Source organism: Solanum pennellii, chromosome 1 (assembly GCF_001406875.1).
Source record: "Solanum pennellii chromosome 1, SPENNV200".
Taxonomy (NCBI): domain Eukaryota; kingdom Viridiplantae; phylum Streptophyta; class Magnoliopsida; order Solanales; family Solanaceae; genus Solanum; species Solanum pennellii.
The window spans coordinates 2,476,499-2,500,805 of NC_028637.1; the positions used below are offsets into that span (position 1 = coordinate 2,476,499).

Sequence of the window (24,307 nt, forward strand, 5' to 3'; positions counted from 1 at the left end):
TCTCTTTCTTTCAATTTATTTTACTTTTAGATTGTTACACAAATGAAACTTTTCATTGTTATTGAACGATAAAGTTAATCTTGATGAACTCAAATGAAATGTTTTGAAATCTTATACAATTGAAAATGACATACATAAGTTAAAGTTTAACCATTTTCTCTCGACTTATAAACGTATTATGTTTTGTTCAAATATTTACTTATTATTATTTCGAAACTCACATGACTGAGAATCACATAAAAATGACTTAAAGTCTTAACTATTTTTGTCTGAACTTCAACAAAAATGCGCGGAGAAGAGTCGTATTATGTTTTTTTCGAATATCTACTTAACTACTACTTCAAAATTCACATGACTGAAAATCACGTAAAATTGACTCAAGTCTCAACTATTTATGTGTAAACTTCAAGCAAAAATGCACGGAGACGAGCATATTTTATGTTTTGTTCGAATATCTACTTACTATCTACTTAACTACTATTTCGAAACTCACATGCATGACTGAAAATACGTAAAATTGACTCAAGTCTCAACTATTTTTGTCTGAACTTCAAGTAAAAATGCGCGGAGACAGGAGATGTGTTCCGACCCGAATTCATACCCGACCCGGCAACACACATCGGGTAACAGTTGCAGGTTGTTACAATACTTATCACATGTAGCGTACGTATTCATCATTTCTTCTAACTTGCGTAGTTGCAATGAACTGCGTCACTGCTCCCAAGGCGAATTGGCGATGTTCGCCGGCGATTTCGTTCTACTCCGATTCCACTAAATTCTACAATCGGAGCAGCATCCGCTTCTACGCCGGAAACCGGAACTTCAGCAGAATCAGACGCAACTTGAAAGTTACCGGCAGCAGCAACAATCAGCCGGAAACAAGTACCGGAATCCAGCTATATAGAGATATTGAGAGGTCTGTTGCCCTAATCGCTCGATTACTTACTAGTCAATACTTGTAGTAATTTCTGCGGAACTTTAGATTATCCTGATTTTGTGAAATTAAGTGGTTTGATTGAATATGCTGCCTTTTATTTTTCTGTGTCTGCTTGGTGTAACTTGTCTTCTATCGAGCAAAATTAACATGTTTAATTTCCGGCATGACAAAAGCGGTGATATCTTTTCATTTGTTCTAGCCTTAGTGCACAGAGTTATCCATGTTATTGGTAAGAGGTAGTAAGTATTGGGTGGAATTAGTCAAGTGCGTTATAATAAAAAAGATTTAGCATGGAAAGAACTCTCTCTGTTCCACTTTATGTGGCATGATTCAGAGATCTGAAATATTTTAATTTTTGGTGTGTAATTAACTTAAAATATAGTTTTGAAATAAGATCTAAATATTATTTTATTATTTTGTTTATCGTTATCTTCATCAAATACGTGCCGCCTCCCACCAACGTGTATCAGGTAACTCTTCCACCAAAGCTAAGACATGTGGGAGAGGAAGTCACCTAGTGTTTTTTTTTCTTCCTTGGAGTTTGAACCTGCGACCTCATGGTTCTTGTTCGCTTCATTGATAGCTTGTCCACACCCTTGAGTGCATAAGATCTACATATTTAGAAACAACTGAAAGAGTAGTTGACTAAAAGTTAACAATTAAAAGTATACAAAAACAAATTGTGGTGAAAGGTGGAAAGCGGCAGTATTTGTAGCTAAATGGAATGAGTTGCTATACCAAAAGACTGCTGCTCTTGTTTCTTTTTTGTTTTAAAAATATAAATCATATAACGATTACAAACTTCAAGTTGGATAAAAGAGAATATTGATAAATATGGTTTGCGACATATTTTTCCTCTTCCATCCCTCTGTCCTTAATAAGCAACACAAATACATTATAATTGAGCTGTGCAAAGTGAGCTCAACGGCTTAAAGATTAGCCATAGTTTCCTCCTTGTGCCTAAGGTAATTGCGCAATAGGACAAAGTATTGGCACAAAAACCAGGACAACCCCCATAAATTGCCTTTTTGAAGCAAGAATAACTGTTAGAGGTAAGTATCAGAACAAGAAAGAAGACAAAAAAAGGAATCGTTTATCCTGTGCGCATCCAAAGGGTAGTGGCTGCGGATTTCCCTTGTCATTAAAAAAAAAGGAATTGTCGCACATGCCGAAGTTGGCATTTCAAGGGAAGGTGACATTATGAATATAATCTCACTCTTAATGAACCTTATGTCTTGTACACGTTGACTTACCATCAAGGCTCTTAACCCTTTTTATGGATCAGTTGTGCGTGCTATTACAAAAGTACTTCTAACATTCCAGGCCCTACAGCTAGAAAAATAAATTGAAAGCAATGCTACAATTATGTTAGCTGTTTTTAGCAACTATATTTTGTATGTGAATGCACAAACTGATGGACGCATGCACTTGGATATGTATATAATTGGAATCTTGGTGATGAATTTTTACTTGCTTTTTTAGTTCATTGGTATGATTAGTAGTGTTTTTCTAACCTAATCTATCCATAATGTCAATTATACACGGCCATAAATGATTGTGAATTTGGAGTTCTAATCAGATGATTGGTGATTCTTGACTAACCGTTGTCAGTTAAACAGTGTCCTTTTTCGCTCATGAAACCTAAAAAGAAACTACTGATCATGTTTATTCACAGATTACTTACAGAGACGGTGAAGCAATCTCAAGATTGGGGAAGTTCACAGGACTGGGATGAAATCGAGGTTACTAAAGGAATTCCCTAAAAATATGCTTTAGTTTCAGAAGAATTGAATCATGAAAATTCTTTCCTTTTGTGTAAATTTAAAAGTGTATTGATATGCAACTTGCATCTTTTATCTCTTACCCCAATTTTGCGTTACTTAAAACCATTTTTCGGTTGTAACCTTTAAACAACTTTTTGTCTTCCAAATAAGCTTAAAGACAAAAAAGAACTATCTAGTTTGAGTGGGCACAGAATTACTGTTAGATTTGAAGGAATCGGTCATGATGCAACTTGCGTCGTAAGCATAATGTTGGATCAATATATGTTATGTGATTATAATGTGTGTCTGGAATGAACGTTTATATGATACAATTTCAACTGTGTGACAGTAAATAAGATAGTAGGTTGCTTGTGAAGGAGAACAAGGACGGTGGCCCACACATCCATGTTCTATATACATGTTAGAATACTCTGATGAATTATAAATGAAATAAACTCACTGTGCTATTACAGGGAGCATGGGTATTGCAACCAAAAACATCAAAGCCGAAGTTAGTCGTACATTTTATTGGAGGTGTTTTTGTTGGGGCTGCTCCGCAGCTTTCTTACCGCCTGTTCCTTGAGCGGCTCAGACAGAAGTGAGTTGTTTGATCTTGATGCTAGGGTCCTTCTTGTTCTATCTATGTTAATTATGTGCTTATTATTTGAAAGCAACATCACTTCTTTATTATATTTGTGATGTATATGCACCTTCGTATCATTCTGATTTATAGTTAGTTTTTCTATCTTTTTCGCATTGCTGATAAGCAGGATAGGAAAATTAGTGCGCCAATGGGTGCCGGTACTATTAATTTCTTCCATTCTCTCTTCCACTGTATTTAGAACTGGAAGGTTGACCTCTCAGATTTTCAGTAAGCCAGAGAAGTGCTTTTTAAATAGTATCTTGTTAGATGATTCAGTAACGATTATGCACTTTCTCGTAGAAGTGTACCGAACTTTATCCGGTGCTTTACCAACTGAAGGCATGTTTTACTTCAGTAGTTGGTTTAATAGATTTCCAACTGTTTAATCAGACTTGTGCAGAAAATAGCTGTTTTGATCATACTTGCTACGCAAAGTTATTTTTGCTATTGGTTGTATTAGTCTCCTGATGTCCATTCCAGCAGTGTCATTTTATAGCCCATGTCAGCCCCTGTTGTAAGTTAAGTGGTCATGTTTTACTTAAGTAGTTTGGTAAAGGGATTTCCAACTGTTTAATCAGACTTTAAAAAGCTAAGATTCTTATGCTATTAGTTGTATTAGACTACCTGATACCCCATTCCAGCAGTATTATTCTATAAACTAGTATGCTAATACCTGATGATGGTAGCTATAATCCTTGTCCTGTTCTTGTCTCATCTGTTAAGTGGGGTAAATATAGTGCTTAGTCTTATTAACATTGTGAGACAGGGATATGTTGGTGTTGCAACAACTTACTTTTATTACATTCTGAGACAGGGATGTCTTGGTGATTGCTACACCTTATGCTAGTGGATTTGACCATTTCTACATTGCAGATGAAGTGCAGTTTAAGTTTGATAGGTGCCTTAGATTTCTCCAAGAAAGAGTGAGTTTCAGCTTTTACCAAAGATGAGACTGTTTTATCATACTTTGTTTCTTATGAATGTCCATTGGTGACATAGGTACAAGACCTTCCTGTATTTGGCATTGGGCACTCTTTAGGATCTGTAATTCACCTTTTGATTGGTAATTTACTGTATCTCAGTAATATTTTTTACATAGAGGTAAATTTGGTCAACTTGGTCCACAACGTTTGATGCTTGATGCTCAGGAGCTAGATATGCTGTGAAAAGAAACGGGAATGTATTGATGGCTTTCAACAACAAGGTACTTGATGGATTTATTTTCAGCTTTATCCTGAACTCGTACAACTTTAAATCAGTTTTAGGGATGGAACTGATGCCACAGGATTTATTTCCCATATTTTGCTTTCGTTTGTCTATCTTTTTTTCTTTTTTCTTTTTTCCGTTACTTCTTTTGGTTGGTGGGGTAGGGTAGGGGCTGCAAAAACCTGTATCAAATTAGATTCAGCTTCATAAGCTCAGGGTGGTCAAGTTGCTGCATGTTCATGGGTGATATGGGATCATTGTATGTCTTTCCAGAATTGCAGGAACAATCTGTACAGTCTGCATTAATTTCTTCCTTGACACCTTTTATATTAATTTCTAGTTGTAAGACTAAACCTAGGTATAGCATCGTAAAATGTGTGACTTATCCTCAACCCTGTTACAATTCTAGTTTCATCTGGCCTGAGCAAAATGAGGCTTCTTTAGAGTTCGTTATGCTTCAGTTACATCGAGTGGCAGAGTTCGAAGTTTATGTGTAATTTGCTTTTAGGCAGATTATCATAATAAGGGGAAATATTCTGCACTCTCTTGTGTTTGAATGATGGAGACTTGTCCTTAGTTTGAACTTCTAAATTCCAAGTCTTATACAACAACATCTATGCCATAGTCCCAAATAAGTTGGGGTCATCTATATGAATCCTCACTGAGTCAGCGTGTTCCCCATTTAAATTCTAGAACTTGTAGGAAAAGGAAAGTAGAAAACTTTGATGGACCTAGCTATGAGAATATTGTAAATTGGTTGAATCAAAGCTTTTGCTTTTATTGGGTTTCATTTGTGGAGAACCATATTTTGGTGTAAGTTCTGTGTTTTTTGGTATACGGCTTGTTATAAGAGGATCTCCCCATCATTAATAAAATTGTTCACCTTATAAAAAGAATCCAAGTTACTGCTTTTATAGTCATCCTGTAGATGTTCATGCAAGTAAAAACAGTAATACATGTACATGTTTTAGGTCTACTGTTAGACCACCAGGAGTTCCAGTTTCTGGACATTTTGATGTGCACAATAATATATGTGTGCTGAAGCCCCGCAGCGTGGGTAATCCATCACCATCTTAGTATATTATTGGAACTCTTAACAAGCTTCCTATTACTTTGTTTTCACAGGATGCCAGCCTTGCAGTGCCGTTGTTCTCATCTGTTCTTGTTCCAATGATGCAAAACTTAGGACCAGTTTTATCACAGATTGCATCATCACCAACCATTCGTCTCGGGGTAAGTAGCTTAATTCACCAACTACCCAGCTTCTGTTCAATGTTCTTGTTAGATGACTTTCACATGTGACATTATGGATGTTTTTTCCTGGATAAACGGGTTGAATCGAGACCATTTTTGAGTCATCGGATGGATGGATGCCAAGAGTAGTAAAATTGCCTCTACATAATTGTGTCATGTGCAATTGCTCAAACACAAACGATAAGAATTTCTAATCCAACTTGTATCCATGTCTACTCAACTGTCTCTTGAAAAAATGCTAATTGAGGAAGAGCATCCTTCATTTTCACATACTTGAAGGTTTTGTTCATTCTTTTGTGCCTTTGGTTGACCTTCACTTTTTTTGTTGGATGCTGTAGTTCAAACACTAGGTCACCCTGGTAGTTGTGTTAGTCACTTTTTCATAAACTTTCACATGAAACTGATTAAGAGATACCTTCTTTTACTCCACTCATGTTCTATATCTACAGGCGGAGATGACTATGAAGCAAATAGAGAACCTTAGCCCCTCAATTATGAAGCAAGTTTTTCCGCTGGTTGAGCAACTGACTCCTCTATACACGGACTTGATTAATGGAAAAGAAAATTTCACTCCAAGACCAGAAGAAACTCAAAGACTGGTATGGAAAATTTTGAGATCTTAATGCTCATAAACTATAGCTACATATTTAACTAGGTACATATCATGAACATCTTTAGTTCACTTTATTGCTACTTTTTGGTGTAACTTGTGTAGTGTTTATTTGTATGACCAATTCAATGACTACTATGCAAATGTAGAGCAGATACATGTAGGGATGCAATGGGGTGGAGCGGGCTTGTCCTTTTGGGGGGCAGGTATGGGGTGGGGCGGGTTGCAGGTTTCACAAATCAGTTTCTTAACAAAATCCCTACCCAACACCCACTCACCCAACACCCAACCCAGTTCCTAAAAGAATGGCAGGTCTGATTTTTTCGTGATTTAAACTTCATGAAAAAATAATGTTCACAACATCAATAGTAAAGAGGAAAAAATTATTTTACTTCCCTAAGTAGCAATTATGTCATAGGAAATGGGATTATAGAGTAGCTTACACAAAATATATATCTGCATTGTCCATAATTATGTTACTTTTCTTATCTAATATGTACACTACAGATAAGGTCCTACTACGGGATTTCGAGGAATCTCTTAGTAAAGTTCAAAGATGATACAATCGACGAAACTTCAACACTAGCTCAGGTGCTCAGCTCAGGTTCCGCCATCAGCTCAATGCTGGATATGTCTATCCGCACTCTTCCTGGAGACCATGCTCTTCCTCTACAGCAGGTTCACCCTAAACTACGAAACTCAGTTAAATGGAAGTCCATCTCATCTAGTTTCAATAATTTATGTGATGCACTTTCCTTTTTAGTTTGTCCAAAGAGAATGATATAACTTCTCATTTACCTTTAATGAGACGATTTTTATAGCTACATAAATTGGGACGGGACGGGACGGGACGGAGGGACTCTGCTGGCACATTCATGTCAGGCCAACTTGTTCGGCAAATAGTGCATTTTTCAGAGGTTGAAACAATGTACACCATATCTTACCTTTCTTTCAACTTTCAGGCTCTACCAAATGCTCCTCCAGGAATGACGGACGCTGTTAACAGGAGCAGCGAGCTATTGGCGAACTTGACAGCAGGAACACCATGGGAAAACGTCACAAAGGAAGTCGGCAATACGCTCGGTAATGTAGACTCTATAATTCTTAATTCTGGGAATTCAAAGGACTTGGATATGCTTGTGGAGACAATAACATCATGGATGTACTCTAACACTGGCCCAAAACTTTTACAGTGATATGTTAAAAAATATATATGTATATGAACCCTACTGAATGGTTCTGTAATTTGTAATGATTGTATATACTTGATTGACATTTAGTCCTCATGTATAATAATGTGACTAACTTTTTAAATGTTTGGTATAAAAAGATCAATTATTTGTAACTGGTAAGTGGTAATGTCAATTGTCAAGTTGTAATATGTTTATTGGATTGATCATGACCTGTGTACGATCGACAAATTGGAGCAACTGTTTTTTTAAAAAATATTTTCGCATTTTCTATGATTATCTCTATTTCAGGTACTAGTGGAATCCTTCTTAATAAACGAAATATTCCTATGTCAATGTCAATTGAATTAATGTTATTAGCTGTAAATTTGAACTTTTTGGTATTTTCTGTTTCTTAGAATGATATGATAGGTCAATCATTTGCTTCATTAATTCCAACTTGTGATAGCCTGGTGAAAAAGAAGTGAACACTTTGCAGAGGAACGAAGTAGCTCTCGCCTAAAAGGAGAGGAACGAAGCTTCGTGTTTATTTTTCTTTCAAGCCCCAATCTGCTCTCACTCACCGCTACTAACTAGCAACTACTAACGGAGTCTCGATCGATTTCCTTTCCTTTAGGTAAAAGAATATATGCTTATCTTGAAGAAGAAAAGGATATCACATACCCTTCAACAATTTGAACAAAAGATAGTAACCTTTCACCTCTCTCATATGTAAAAGTAAAAATCAATCATAAAGAGCTCAAAAATGAAGATCTATCAATATTCAATATTCGTTTTACTTCACATTCTGCAGACGTTCACTTTTTACTGCTTTTTATACAATTTATTACTTTGCAAGTAAAACAATGTAGTAACATTGATTTGGCATCAATCACTTCACTTTAAGTTTCCAATTTGAAGTGTACTTATCCACACTGGCACTAACAAAGGAAGACTGAAACATCTCATAGATCATAACAGGTAAAACAAACGTAATATCTATCAAGTACTTCAAAGTAATTGATGGGGAATATTGTAGGTAGAACTTAGAGCTAATATATAGCAAATTCAAAATCCACAAGTGAATCGGAACCCAATTTAATTGAAAAACATAACAAAACCAGACATGGTAAACTAAAAATCCTTTGTTCTTAAAAGATCAAAAAAGAAAAAGCCAGGATACACCAAAACTGACTTTGTTACCCATATAAACTTTTTTAACTTCCCACTCTAAAAGCAAATAGTTGCCTGTTACTTCTCTAATCTCCCTTTCTCCTGAAAGAACAACCCTCGGTGAGTCTAGCACGCCCACCAGTTGGCTGGCACAACACCGTCTGGCAGTTACCACACACCACAACAGTCTGCGAGTGGCTGAACACCGTTGTTCTGCACATATAGAGAGAATAAGACTTGGGGTGAACATACCATTGTATGACAAGAGAGATGTTATTGCAGGTGAGGTTGAAACTGAACCAAGATGAGGATTGGATATCCCACCATCCTTCCGAAAACATTCGGTTAGTGTGCATAAACTTCTACTTTTTACTATGGAATTGAAAATGGTTTCCATTTATTCAATAAGTACATAAAAACTTGTTAGGTTTATATACATTAGAATGACTTTTCTTTTAAATTTTTAGGATGAGTTCCCTAAGCTAAACAGAACTAGTTGCCCTGTTTTTTCAGCCAAAAGAAGTAGGGAGTTTATAACAAAGTGAAATGTATCCCAAACACAAGTTCAATTTTCAAATACCATTATTCAACTTAAAAGCTATATTTTTTTCCAAACTCTAATGTTCGAATACCATTTTTACATTCAAATACTACTTTTTTATTTCAAATTTCACTAAAGATATCAACTTCATTTTTTCAAATAACATTTTTCAACTTCAATTACTATTACTTAAGCATCACTAAATTCATCAACTTAACTTTTCCATAACCATTTTACAACTTCAATTACTATTTTCTTTTCCCAAATGTCACTAATTCATATTGAAAGCACCAACTAAGATAAATGAACAAAAGAAAAAATGAACTCACATGTTAAAGCAACCCTGGCACTTCACATCCTAGAAGACCAAAAAACAAATAAATCACAGATTAATTCCAAGAATAAATAATTCAAACCACAAATACATTGACAAACCGTTTCCTTTACCATGAAGAAAGAGTTAGGAGATTGAACCAAACGCTTAAGCTTGTGCTTTCTCTTCTCATGCTCAGCTGGTGGGTTCAACAAGTCGACATCGTTTGGAAGAACCTTGAAATCAGATTTTTGCGTTAACATTAGAACATAATCCAAATCTCCATATAGCTAAAAGCTCACCATTCCACTCCAATTCGTAGCAAATTAGGTCAATACAGAGTACATTAGAATAAGTTCCAATTCACCATAGCTAAAAACTCATTATTTTTGGTCCAACTTATAACAGATAACATTATGAACATAAGAAGAGAATTTGAATATCCATAACTAAAATCTCACCAGTTTGCTTAAATTTTGAGCAAATTATGTTAATACAAAAACCATCAGAACAAAATCCAGAACTCCATCGCTAAAAGCTCACCATTTTCACTCCAATTCGTAGCAAATTAGATCAATATAGAATACATTAGAACAAGTTTCAATTCACCATAGCTAAAAGCTCAGTATTTTTGCTCCAACTTATAACAAATAACATTAAGAACATAAAAACAAAATTTGAATAGCCATAACTTGATTGCTTAAATTTTGAACAGATTATGTTAATACAGAAAACATCAGAACAAAATCCAGAACTCCATAGCTACAAGCTCACCATTTTCACTCCATTTTGTAGCAAATTACGTTGATACAGAGAACACTAGAGCAAGCTTCAAGTCGCCATAGCTAAAAACTCGCTATGAATAGCTATGACTAAAACCTAACCAGCTTCGCTAGCATTTTTAACAGATTACGTTAATACAAAGAACATTAGAACTAAAATCCAAATATATACAGCTAAATACTAACCATTTCCGGTCCAACTTATAACAGATAACATTACGAACATCAGAACCAAATTCTAATCACCATAACTAAGAACTCGTCATTTTCACTACAATTTTTACCAGATTACGTCGAAACAGAACACATCAGAACAAAAATCAAATCGCCATGGCTGAAATCTAACCAATTGCGCTCCAATTTTAATACAAAGAGCATTAGAACGTAATTCAAATTGTTATAGCTATCAACTCACCATTTTCGCGAGGTAAACGGGAAATTCCGGCCGGCGGCGAGGGAGGAAGAGCGTCGGAGGCAGCTGAAATGAAGACGCTGGCAGAGATATTCTAGGGTTTTTTCGCGAAACATATAAAGGAATTTAGGAATGTTGTGAGCCGTTGGATTCAGTAGAAGAGTTTTGATCTTGACCGTCTATTTAAGGTCTTTTAGATTCAATAAGGATCCAAGGGTAGGATTGTCCATTCATAATTTTTTTCCCTTTTTAGTGCATAATTCTTAAATTTTACTTCCTCAGTCCGGTATTGTTTGTCATAATTTCTATTTGTACAGTCAAACTATTAAAACTTTGACTAACATTTTAAGATGTATTTTTTCATCATATTAATATGCCAAAAATTATAAATTTATTGTACTTTTCATATGTTTTAGAATATCTAACTTTTTTTGTTTAAGATATCAAATTAATGTGATCTAAATTATCTTTGAGAATGAGTCAAATTAACTTTCGATAAGTACAACATGACAAACAAATTCGAACAGATGGAGTATTAGAAATTTAAATTAAACACGAAAAATGAAGTATGACAAGTTTACTTAAAAAAGTTTCGATAAAATGAAATAATCTCTAACTTCTCTTATAAAAAAATTTATAGTTTACTTAAAAAAGTTTTGATAAAATGAAATAATCTCTGACTTCTCTTATAAAAAAATATCATATGATAGCATTAACTCAATTATTATCGATAAGAATAATGAAACTTGATGACAGATTTCCGTTTGTTTTCTATCCAACATTTCCAAATTTTATACTTCTATCCTCTTCTAATTTCTTTCGAACCATGCTAATTAGGGTGGTTCATAATTGAATTGAAATTGACAATGCAAATTGGTAAGAACTTATTGATTTATCGACAATGGGTTATTAGTTTAGTCATTTTGATAAACGATTTTGAGTTTTTTTAGCTGATGAAGTTTTTTCTTAACAGGTTAATCGATAATCCGATAGTGAATTAAATTATATCATCTAGTGTATAAAATTCTTGACTTAGAATTCAGTTTCATACTTTTATTTTTTACTGTCCCAAACTTCCGATTATTATATAATGCAGTGTGTTGCTTTTAAGCAAGATGCTAGATGCAATCTGTCAACTCATGTGCATGGTTATTTGGTTCACCTGATTTCTAAGTGATTTTCAGTAAATAAAAAATTGTATCAAATCTTATCGATTAAGCCGATAACGATTAATAACTGATAATCCAATAATCGATAAGTCAATCCCTTAATAGTTCTATAAAAGTTTAGTATGTCTACAAATCAATAATCGAAAAGTCAAATCGATTAACTTCAAAATCGAACCAAAATCACCCGATACACAGCCTTAACGCTAATTATAGTCTTATTAAATATTTACTTTAAATAAAAACGCATCATTTCCTAACTCATTAAAAGGAAATTTGTGAAATATAAATCAAGAGAAAGAAGTATTCATCAAAACAATACAATATGACACATCGCAAAGTAATACTCATTGTTCATCAATTTAATTCAGTTGTATGTATCATCAACTTTTAATTTGTGACTACCCTAATATTATAATCAAATTAATAAGATATTTGTAAATTGATTTTTGATTAATCGATTTTAATTTAACAGATAAAAAATGCTCATACAATTATATTACATAACGTTCACAAAATTAGCAAACAATAAAAGTACAACACAAAATTTACATAGTTTTTCGACTGTGTCTTTAATAGCGCAGTCGCAATTTAAAACTTTGCAAGGTCTTGCTATAAATAAATAAAAGCTTTGCTCTTTTTTTACCCCAAAAAAAAAAAAAAACTAGTCTAATTTGTATTACATATTACCCAAAGTAATACTAAAACTTAAAACATATGATTCATAAAATAATAAAATCACTATAATAACGTAATCATACAAAGAGTAGTAATTTAAATTTGAACTTATTGAATTATAAATTTATCCATTTAACCAAAAATCAAACAACTAACTCAATAAAAACAAATTCGAAAAAATGATTTTTTTTCAAGAAGCAAATGCTTATTTTAAACAAAATACCAAGTGATATGAATTTTGTAAAAGAAACTAAATTGGAGCAATTTCGGAATGTTGAAAAAGCACTAATTATTGCTCTATTATTTGACAAAATTGAATTATTTAAACACAATGATATTCTCCAAAGAGTACTTGTAATAAAATACATTTTCTAAAATGAATTTTTTTTTAGAAATTTGATGTATATATCTCGTTTATAAAAATAAATGGTGAAATTAATGCTCGATTGCTCGAATGATAAGCATTCCTCAATCATAAAAGATAATATCTACGACTTGAAATGACGTATTTCCTAACAAGTAAATAACAAACAAGGAGTTCGAAAATTGATGGGGAAAATACAGTGAGGCACAACAAAGAGCTAATACATAGCATAAATTCAAAATCCAGAGTGAATTGAAACCCAATTTAATTGAAAAACATAACATAACAAGTCATTGTAAATCCAAAATCCTTTGTTCTAAAACAAAAACAGGATTACACCAAAACTTAATTTGTCACCCATATTAACTTTATCACTTCTGTTCTCTAATCTCCCTTTCTCCTGAAAGAACAACCCTCGGTGAGTCTAGCACGCCCACCAGTAGGCTGGCACAAGACGGTCTGGCAGTTACCGCACACCACAACAGTCTGCGAGTGGCTGAACACCGTTGTTCTGCACACATATAAAGAGAAAGAGACTGAGAAGCGATCCTAGTTATATTTGTATGACAGAAACTAATATGAAATATGTTATTGAAGGTCAAATCGGAACTGAACCAAACTCAGGTCCTTACCTCAAAGATTCAGTTCGTGTTCATATACTTTCTACTTTCCGTAGGCGACTATCTTGGCTTAACAGAAGAATTCATATATAATCTCTTCAGACGTCAACTAACTGGTTCATCAAACACTACCTAACTCAGGTCCTTCCTCAAAGATTCAGGTCGTGTTCATATACTATCTACTTTCCGTAAGCAACTATCTTGGTTAATTATATAATATCTACAGACGTCAACTAACTGGTTCATCAAACACTACCAACTCTGTTTGGAGAAAATCGTTTCCTTTTATACAAAAAGCATTTTAAATATTCTTTGGTTGTATAAATTAGAATGATTTTTCGGATAAATTTCAAGGATGAGTTCTCCTAACTTGTTTTCCAGCTTCAAATACTACTTATTATGGGATATTAATGAATTCATCAACTTTACTTATCATCAACCATTCTTCAACTATACTTTTTTCCAAGCTTTAATCACCATATACTATATTTCAACTTCAAATATACTACTTTTTTCTAAATTATAAAATATCACTAAAATTGATCAACTTTAATTTTCAAATACCATTTTTCAATCTCAAATACTACTACTTACCAAATATCACTAAATTCATCAACTTTACTTTTCCATTAACCATAACTCAACTTCAACTATACTACTTTTTCTAAGTTTTAAAATATCACCAAGTTGATCAACTTACTTCAATTTTCAAATATCATTCTTCAATCTCAAACACTACTACGTTCCAAATATCACTAAATTCATCAACTTTACTTCTCCATTAACCATATCTCAACTTCAACTATACTACTTTTTCTAAGTTTTAAAATATCACCAAGTTGATAAACTTCAATTTTGAAATATCATTCTTCAATCTCAAACACTATTACGTTCCAAATATCACTAAATTCATCAACTTTACTTCTCCATTAACCATATCTCAACTTCAAATATTCTACTTTTTCTAAGTTCTAAAATATCACTAAGTTGATCAACTTTAATTTTCAAATACTACCATTTTTCAATCTCAAATACTACTACGTTCTAAATATCACTAAATTCATCAACTTTACTTCTGCATTAACCATATCTCAACTTCAAATATTAGTACTTTGTTCTAAATATCACTAAATTCAAGTCAAAAGCACCAAAGTAAGATAAATGAACAACAAAACAAAACTTACATGTTGAAGCAACCCTGGCACTTCACATCCTAAACAACACAGCAAAACAAATCACAGATTAGTTTCAAATACTATATATATAAATACAAACCACAAATACATGAATTCAAAAGAATATACAAATACATTGACAAACTTTTTCCTTTACCATGAAGAAAGAGTTAGGAGATTGAACCAAACGCTTGAGCTTGTGCTTTCTCTTCTCATGCTCAGCTGGTGGGTTCAACAAGTCAACATCATTTGGAAGAACCTTACAAAATCCAATTTTTACACACATTAATACAAATAACATTAAACAAAATTCAAATCTCCATAGCTAAAAAATCTCCAGTTTTTCATATATAACGTTATAACAAAACACATTAGAACAAAATCCAAATCTCTACAGCTAAAAAATCCACTATTTCAGCTCGAACTTTAACAGATTACATTTATACAGAACATAAGAACAAGTTCCAAATCGCCATAGCTAGAAGCTCACCGATTTTGCTCTAACTTTTAACAGATTGCGTTAATAGAATAAGAACAAAACTCGAATCGCCATAACTAAAAACTCGCCATTTTTTCGCCAATTTTTAACAGTTACTAAATTAATACCAAAAAAAGAACATTTGAACGGAATTCGAATCGCCATAGCTAAAAACTCACCATTTTCGCGAGGTTAACAGGAAATTCCGGCCGGCAGCGAGGGAGGAAGAGCGTCGGAGGCAGCTGAGATGAAGACGGTGGAAGCGGTATGGTTTTTCTAGGGTTTTTTCGCGAAGTTTATAAAGGGAACTAGGAGTGTTATGAACCGTTGGATTTAGTAGAAGTATTTCAATCTTGGCCGTTATTAAGGTCTATGAGATTCAGTAGGGATCCGAGGGTAGGATTGTCCATTCACAAAATTCTTCCCTTTAATATTTATCTACTTTCTTTTGTTATTTTGTTTATTAACTCAAGAATAATTTATAAAAAAAAATCAAAAAATTTCTAGGGAAAAAAAAATTGATTTAAATTTATATTTGTTTAATTGTTTTAAAATTTTATATTAGAGATGTAGATTAGATTAGAAAAATCAAGTGCAACAAATTCAACTAAAAATATTTGATAAAAGGAAATTATCTTTGACTTCTCTTACAAGATATCGTATATCGTATTAACTTAACTATTGTTAGGGAAAGAATAATTAAACTTGAAAATGCATTAGAAGGATGGGTAGGATTTCGTATCAATCCGTTCGCTTTTGAAGCTTATCGATTTGATTTTAGTAGTTATCAATTCGTAGAGATGTTAAACTGCTATCGAATCATTAAGATATTGGCTTATCGGTTATTAAATGTTATCGGTTCAACCATTGAGATTTGACACAAAAAAACATTAAAAATCACTTAGAAACAAGGTGACAAGTCAAATGAACCATGCACATGAGTTCACAAGTTACATCTTGCTCAAAAACAAAGATTTTTACATTGTAAAATAACTAAGTGTTGAGAAAATCAAAAAGTAAAATAGGAAACTAAACTCCAAGTCAAGGACTTTATATACAAAATAATATAATTATAATTATTTAATTTACTATCGAGTTATCGGTTAACTTGTTTATAAAAAACTTCAAACTGTTAAGAACCTAAACCAATGACCTAATACTATAAATCAATAATTTTTTTTCTGTTTGATTTTGAACAGTCCCAAGTCATAAGAGAGGCAACACTTTGATGAGAGTTTTCCCTTTGTCTTCTATCAACACTAGATAATATAATCGCGATTCGCATAATAATTTATACCTCATTAAAATTATGAGTGATCATTTTTTAATATCTAAATACTAAAATTTTGGTATCGTCACATATATTAAGAACATGAAAGATTATAAAATTCTTACTTTTTACGAATTTTAACTTATATATATTTTCAATTATAACATTTGATCTTTGATATAATTAACTTCTCAATATTGAATGACTTTTTATAGATTAGTTAGTTATCACTTTGGTTATATTGTTTGTGAACTTTTTTGGTCTAACTAAACAAGACTTAATATGAATAAAAATATTAAAAATATAATCAAATATATGTCAAATAAAAAAAGTATTTTTCAACTTACTAAATAATTGTATAATATAAATTTAGATAAAATAAAATATTTATCAAAACAACACAACATGATATATTGTTAGATAATATTGAGTATTGATCACTTCGGTTCATTTTATTTATTATAAACTTTCAGTTTACGCACGCTACTTCCATAATTAATTCAATAAGAGTATTTATGATTAATTTTTAATTAATTAATATTTGATTTAACCGATACTTATATTGTAATATTTACATGACATTCACTAAATTAAAGAAAAAAGTAGCAAAAAGAGAATATGATATTTTGTTTTACATTGATCACTTAAGATGAAATTATTTATATTCATATTAATTACATTTATAATAAACTGCAGGAACAACATCAATAGTTTTTCTTTGTCATAAACAAATCTAAAATTGAAAATAATAATAGTAATAATAATAAATTATTATTATTATTACAATTATCATTTATCAAAAAAGAGAGAAGATATTACAATAAAGAGACAACGAATCTAGTTTGTATGACTTATTACCGAAAGTAATACTAATACTTAAAAAATATAATGTGTAAATTATTCAAGAAATTATTACATATTTACAAATTAAAATGTAATTTAAATTTAATCTTATTAAATTATCAATTTAACTATTAATCAATACCATAAAATAAAAAGCCAATCTAATAAAAGTTTCTTTAATATTTTATGGATTATATATTTTAAAGTATTAGTGTTATTTTCTTTAATAGGCAACAAAAAGATCTAAAATATCTCTCAATTATATAAAATTACTTTTCATTATATTTCTGAATAAAAATATATATGTTATTATTTTAATAGACCATAAGTACCTTTAAGAGTTAACTATTCAAATTTTTAATGACGTGACAAATCACATGGAACTAATCCCTTCACCTAAGCGTTGTAAACTTGGATTCACTACAAAAGAACTAGATTTTTAGCGGCGGTAAAAATTGCCACAAAATTCTAAAATATTGCCACTAAAGTTTATGAGTGATTTTTAGTGGCAACTAAAGCTGCAACAATCATTCTCTGGTACAATATATTGTTTCACCAAAAAAATATTTTTCAGTTGCAACCTAATTTTCTAAATAAATAACATGCACTATCAATATTGAAACATCCAATATTATTACGAAAATCATCAAGATTTCTTTTTCGATTCAAATCTCCTACTACATTAATGCATCATTGTACATTTTATCCCTTTACATACGATATGAAAATAACACATATAATGTCTTCAAACTCCTTCTAGATCGATATTATACGTTATTTTTAAAAAACAATGAAGAAAAAAATACAAAATTATAATTTAATATTAAAAATCAGTTAAATTTTTTAGTGACGATATTATGGTCTTTTGTGGCGACTTGTGTCACCACTAGATGTCTAGTTGACAACATTTAGATCGAGGAATTAGTCTCACGTGACTTGTCAAGTCAATAAAAATTTAAGGTGTTAACTCTTGATGATATTTCTATCTAAAATAATGGCGAAGCATTTTTGATATCAAAATATAATGAAGCATATAAATAATTTATTTCGCATAATTTACGAACAATTTCGATCATTTTCGATTTATTATATTTAAAAGGCTATATAGTTTATTTTTTTCCTATACTGACAACCATCCAAAGAGAGTGTCACTTAAAAACTACACATTTTTTCTCCTTCTTTGAGCCTTTATCTTCTCCACAGAGAGCAAATTCACAACCGCCATTGCAAAATTTCGACGCAATTTCAGGTCGAGTATGAAGAAGAGTACGGTGTCGCCGACGACTGTACTATTCGCTGTTGCCGCAATACTAATTTCTTACTATTCCAATGTCTCATCGGCAAAATCAGATTCAGACCCAACGCCGGCCCCATGGCCTCATCAATTCCACTCGATGCTGTTCGTCAATTTCAGCGGATCTCTAAGCCTAATCGATCTCTGGTACGATTGGACCAATGGCCGCAATTTCAACATCATACAAGACCAGCTAGGTAAGTCGGTGATGGAGACGAATTTAAATTTTTTTTAAGTTTTGTGGGTTCAATTTTTTAGGGCTTGTTTGGGTTGAAGAAAAGTTAGGTTGGTATTTTTATCATTTTATCTCGGAATAATTAATCTCGATATTATTATCCATCTTTCTTGTACTCCCCTCCGTTCGATATTGTTTATCATGATTTCTATTTTTAGAGTCAAATTATAAAATCTTTGACTAATATTTTAAAATGTATTTTTCATCATTTTAATATGCAAAAAATTACAATTTATAGTAGTTTTCGTATAGTTTTAGAATATCTAATTTTTTTGTTTAAAATATCAAATTAATGGGATCTAATTTAACTTTGAAAATTAGTCAAATTGACTTTCGAAAAGCGCAACATGACAAATAATTCCGGACGGATGGAGTATTAATTACTAATATTTTTATAACTTATCTCGTAATTAATAATTAAAAAAATGATAAGACATTATTACATTTTTGTTTCATGACTATTTATGGTTATTCATCATACCAAACGAGCCTAAGTATTTAAATTTATGTGATATAATTTGATTTAGACATAAAATTTAAGGAAAAAAAAATATATTTTGGAAAATTTGTAGTCTAAAATATTTTTTGATAATTTATGTGATTGCAAATTATTTTATTAAAATTGTTAGAAAAAATTAATTATTTTATTAAGAGTAAAAGTAATTTTGAAGTTAAATTGTTACCACCTATAGAAATGTGTGGGGAACGGATTAAAAAAAGAAATTGTGTCACATAAATTGATATAGACAGAGTAGTATTAAACGCGTTACATCTTTATATTTATTAGTTCATATATAATATATTTATTATTTTAGTGGAATTTAATGTATGTATTTATATGTTTGCGCCAATAGTACTGGCTTTAGATGAATCTGATATGAAAGACTACATCTTTATATTTATATAGACAGCGTAGTATTGAACACGTTACATCTTTGAAGTTAAATTGTTTCCACATGTAGAAATGTGACATTTTTGGGGAATGGACTAAAAAAAGAAATTGTGTCACATAAATTAATATAGACAGAGTAGTATTCAACGCGTTAAATCTTTATATTTATTAGTTCATATATAATATATTTATTATTTTAGTGGAATTTAATGTATGTATTTATATGTCTGGGTTTAGATGAATCTGATATGAAAGACTACATCTCATTTGTCTATGGATTTGACATAATTCAATAGATTAAAGTTAAATTTTATATCTATGTCTCTCTCCATCTCGTTACTTTTTGCTTATCGAGAGTCAATATTGAACTTTTGAAGATCATTTTGATATCTTAATTAAAATCTGGATATTCAGTAGCTACATAAAAAGTATTATAAGTTGTAATATTTCTATATATCACATATATTGGTATAAAGAGAGTATTATGTATGGATAATTTATCAAGATGCTTGCTTTTATAGGATCCTCGAAATTAATTCAAAATTCTAGCTTCGCTTCTGTAGGTGAGCTTCTCTATGATCTCGAATGGAACAATGGCACTGTGTTCCGCTACACTCTAGACGATGATAAGAAGAAATGCAGTGCAGCGCAGATTGATGTTGGTATTCTTCGACCAAATTGGCTTGACGGAGCTACTTATCTTGGTCAACAGTTCATCGATGGATTTCACTGTAATGTATGGCAGAAGGTGGATTTCATATGGTATTATGAAGACATCATCACAAAGAGACCCGTCCATTGGGTTTTCTATACTGGTACTCTTCATCCCCTCCACCCCTCTTTGTTTAATCTTCCATTTTATGACGTTTGGACATGAATCGTTTGATATTTGAAAAGAATGTAGTATGAAGCTAGGTTGAAAAAGGGCATTTGAGGTTGTATTAGAAGAACACAATCGACGTTTCATAAGTGAAAACTTGAAGAACTCTTAAAAACTATTTTTCAACTTTGAATTCCATATTTCATGTTTGAAGTTGAAATAATGAACAAATTTGATAAACGCCAAATTGAAATAATCGCCAAATAAAGGAGGTGTAGTTGCCTCTTTGCTACTCTCTCCGTTTTGGGAAGAGGCTTTATTGGTGTAAGTGCTTGTTTGCTACTCTCTCTGTTCCATTTTGGGCCTTGATTTGGCACAAAGTTTAAGAAAGTGAAGGAGATTTTTAAATCTTGTAGTGTTAAACTAAAGACGTGAAAAATATATTTAAATAGCCTTTGAATTTATGGTCTTAAACATGACGTGGGAGATTGAAATTAAAGAGTAACTGCCGATAGAAAGTGGCATACGTTGTGAAACAAACTAAAAAGTAAGAGACATGAATTGAAATAGAGGAATGTTAGTTCTGATGAATCCTTGGATGGAGAGGTGTTTGAAGCTTTTCTATCGAGTTATCATGAAGTTCAGCATGTTCAGGGACTCGGGTAAACGTTAAGACTCATCAAGTTGTTTGTGGTCATCGACAAGTTCAATCACATTATTTGAAAATTCGAGCTTTCATGATTCTTAGTTCTTCTATTTCCTCCTACTATGCAGTAATTATTCTATTAGGCTAGATGTATGCAGCTCCTGTTACTGCTTCCGCTGAAGTAGACGCTTCCCTAAAAGTAGTCCGTCAACTGAAACTTGTCTTGTTGTGATATTGTTACATTCTTTTCATCCTATCAAGTAGAGACGATAACTGTCCAATTCTTCCCCATCCCCACCAACAAAATAAGGAACGACGAAAGCTGGGGGATAACTTAAAATTGCTTGGAATCAAACATTAACTTACTCCTTTCTTATTCACATACATATTAAAGTTGAACCTCTCTATAACAACGTCATTTGTTTGGATACTATTTGGCTGTTATAGTGAAATGATGTTATAGAGAACATATAATATAACATAAGATGAAAATTTGATTTCAAAACAAACTGTCGTTATAATGAAATGTTGTTGCGGAGGACGACTGTTATAGAGAGATCAGATTGTATAACCCTCACTCTAGTCGTTTAGCACATCAACATAAACGTATTAGAATATCCCTTAAATTTGCTTGTGGAGCGTATGAGTTCGTTAATATTCTCTATCTCTGTTTTGTTTGTTCCCAAGACTATCAAAAGTGGCTAAAGTTTAGCTGGTGAATTTGCTATAACTTGTAGTTGGGATTTAGCTGAAAAGCTACTGGGGGCCATTGCTCACAGCTACCGTACAAACGATATCATTTTTTGTTTTCGAAATGATAACATATTTTTGCACATATATAGACATCAGCCTTGTTCTTGTTACGAGAAGTAAGAACACGAGTTTATGAAATGTTTCTTGAATCTCAACTCAATCTGCTCTAGTATTCGTAACCAAATCCCATAAAGTCATAGCTTCATTCAGCTATAAATGAACTAACAGAACAACGGTATGGATTAGTCACTAGGCATAACCAGACACAATAATATCTATCTGCATTTGATGAAACTACCAAGGGCCAACTTGAGTTGAAGAAATCTGATCTTTTTACGCTAAACGTAAGATCTAGTCTATGTACATCCTGACATATAAAGCTCAACTAGCTTTCTGAAGTTCTTCGTGTATGTACAGCTACCTAACGTGTTCTGGATAGTTGAGTCCTTTTCGATTAATCTCATTGTTTCTATACTCTTATAGATAATGCTCGTGTTGTAGGATTAACAAGTTTAATGTTGCAGGAAGGTCTCTTCACGTAATGACTTTCGAAGTGGGAGCAGTTCTCAAGGACATAAAATGGCAAGCCCCTGTATATTGTTTCGACAAAAAACAGGTTCAAGATCACCCTGCATCAGACAACGATATTCTGGAAATTGGCTCGAAAGGTACTTTAAGAGAGTTCATATAGCCGCGCAATTTATGTAAATAGCTCAGCTAGATGTTCTTAGTAATGTAAAAGTATTTGCCTTGTTTTGCTGCCTCTGCATCAGTTTCATCTCCTTATGTATTGAAAAACAGTTAATGCCATCAGTGTTGTGTATTGCAATAACCTATGTTGCTCGAACTGTTCATAAATGGTGATGGGGTATGTCGGATCCTCCAAAAGTTGTACAATTTTAGAGGATCTTGCACATATGTGACAACATTTTTGAAAAGTTCGAGCAACATAGATAATAACCAGTCGTGTATTCGGCGGGAAATAAAGTAAAGGGATAGTTGAAAGAGATTAAAAGAAGTTGCAAGTACAAATATTTTTGATATCCACCCGGGGGTTCACTCGAACCCCCTCGACAAAAAAATACACGATATATATGGTAAATTTTCTGTATTTCTGTAAACGTATATATTTTGAACCCCCTCAATAACAAATAGAAATAGATGGCTTAGTGGTAAGCTTTGAATATCAAGCATTTTTTAGCTTTATTTTTTAAAAAATAAGGTGTTAAAAGTGTGGTTTTAGACCCAAAAAAAATTCAAGGATTCCATTTCGAAAAATTTATTTACACGTTTATACTTTTATTTTTCGAACCCGTGAACGAAAATCCTGGGTGCACCATTGGTACCACCCATTTGGTTATAACAGAGGTGTATTCAGAATTTAAACAAGATGGGTGCACAAGTACAAAAAAATACATCTTACATATAAATTTGATTAGTTTGATTTGACTTTTAGGTTGTTAATATGAACCATTAAATTATAAAAATTACAGATCCAAACTATATAATACTACTAGTTTTAAATTTTAATATACACATTTGATTTAATCATATAAATTTTGTACAATCCTAAATTTGTAAAGAATTTTCAATATTACACACTTGTAAAATTATGAAAGATTAAAGATAAAATAACAAAATATTAGTTGAAGCGCCAAATCTATGATCGATAACCACTTGAAAAGCTGTTACTCAAAAAGACAAAATAGATATAAGATTTAGATTTTTATCCTCACTTGGAGAGGTGCACCAATCATCATCGAATTATTATATGATACATTAAACGTGAGTTTATACATATATATATTTAAATACTTTTTTAAAAAAATAACACTGCTATATATGCTCTAGACAGATGTATGGGTTTACGTGAATCCACGACACTCTCTCTAAATATGCCTCTCGGTTTTAATGTCTAATAAATGATGCGTTCGAATCACCATTCTATTTATGTTAAAGATTTTTTTTTATTTTATTAGCGTGCAATCAAATATAAATTCGAAATTATAAAAATAATGAATCAAACTGAGTAAATTTAAATTATAATTATCACAATCTTCACAAGTATGTAAAGATCTTTATGTGACTATGGAGTGAGTATCAATTGATCTTCAATAAAATTTTGTAAGTAGAGTTCGAAGAAGATTGTGTATACGTAAACGTTGTTCTTATCAATAAAGAATCACATTGATACTTTGTAATTCTTGAAGTTAAATAAATCTTCTCCTATGATATTATTTTTTTAATTTGATATTTGATACTTATATTAA

At 32.0% G+C, this 24,307-nt stretch overlaps 4 protein-coding genes across 5 annotated transcripts; 2 read left to right on the forward strand and 2 right to left on the reverse strand.

Annotated features, from left to right (window-relative positions):
- The first annotated feature begins 664 nt into the window (after positions 1-664).
- On the forward strand, positions 665-7,765 carry LOC107008560. Its single transcript, XM_015207651.2, has 10 exons — positions 665-916; positions 2,613-2,679; positions 3,174-3,298; positions 4,158-4,266; positions 4,343-4,406; positions 4,492-4,547; positions 5,675-5,782; positions 6,253-6,402; positions 6,921-7,091; positions 7,376-7,765. Exons 1-10 carry the CDS (start codon positions 702-704, stop codon positions 7,607-7,609), a joined length of 1,299 nt encoding a protein of 432 aa, XP_015063137.1. The 5' UTR covers positions 665-701; the 3' UTR covers positions 7,610-7,765.
- An 815-nt stretch (positions 7,766-8,580) lies between these two features.
- Positions 8,581-10,943, reverse strand: LOC107007423 (40S ribosomal protein S27-2). 2 transcript variants are annotated; one of them, XM_015206049.2, is made up of 4 exons: positions 10,807-10,943; positions 9,744-9,845; positions 9,626-9,654; positions 8,581-8,968 (listed from the first exon to the last, which is right to left on the reverse strand). In XM_015206049.2, exons 1-4 carry the CDS (start codon positions 10,807-10,809, stop codon positions 8,842-8,844), a joined length of 261 nt encoding a protein of 86 aa, XP_015061535.1. In that variant the 5' UTR covers positions 10,810-10,943; the 3' UTR covers positions 8,581-8,841. The 2 variants fall into 2 exon arrangements, with proteins under 2 accessions (XP_015061535.1, XP_027767825.1); XM_027912024.1 differs by lacking the exon at positions 10,807-10,943 and adding an exon at positions 10,153-10,171.
- A 2,268-nt stretch (positions 10,944-13,211) lies between these two features.
- Positions 13,212-15,613, reverse strand: LOC107007417 (40S ribosomal protein S27-2). Its single transcript, XM_015206040.2, has 4 exons — positions 15,464-15,613; positions 14,964-15,065; positions 14,816-14,844; positions 13,212-13,522 (listed from the first exon to the last, which is right to left on the reverse strand). The coding sequence occupies exons 1-4, from the start codon at positions 15,464-15,466 to the stop codon at positions 13,396-13,398; spliced, it is 261 nt and encodes an 86-aa protein (XP_015061526.1). The 5' UTR covers positions 15,467-15,613; the 3' UTR covers positions 13,212-13,395.
- A 2,896-nt stretch (positions 15,614-18,509) lies between these two features.
- LOC107011408 (uncharacterized protein At4g14100) lies at positions 18,510-23,052 on the forward strand. Its single transcript, XM_015210907.2, has 3 exons — positions 18,510-18,888; positions 20,382-20,633; positions 22,562-23,052. Exons 1-3 carry the CDS (start codon positions 18,654-18,656, stop codon positions 22,726-22,728), a joined length of 654 nt encoding a protein of 217 aa, XP_015066393.1. The 5' UTR covers positions 18,510-18,653; the 3' UTR covers positions 22,729-23,052.
- The last annotated feature ends 1,255 nt before the right edge of the window (positions 23,053-24,307 follow it).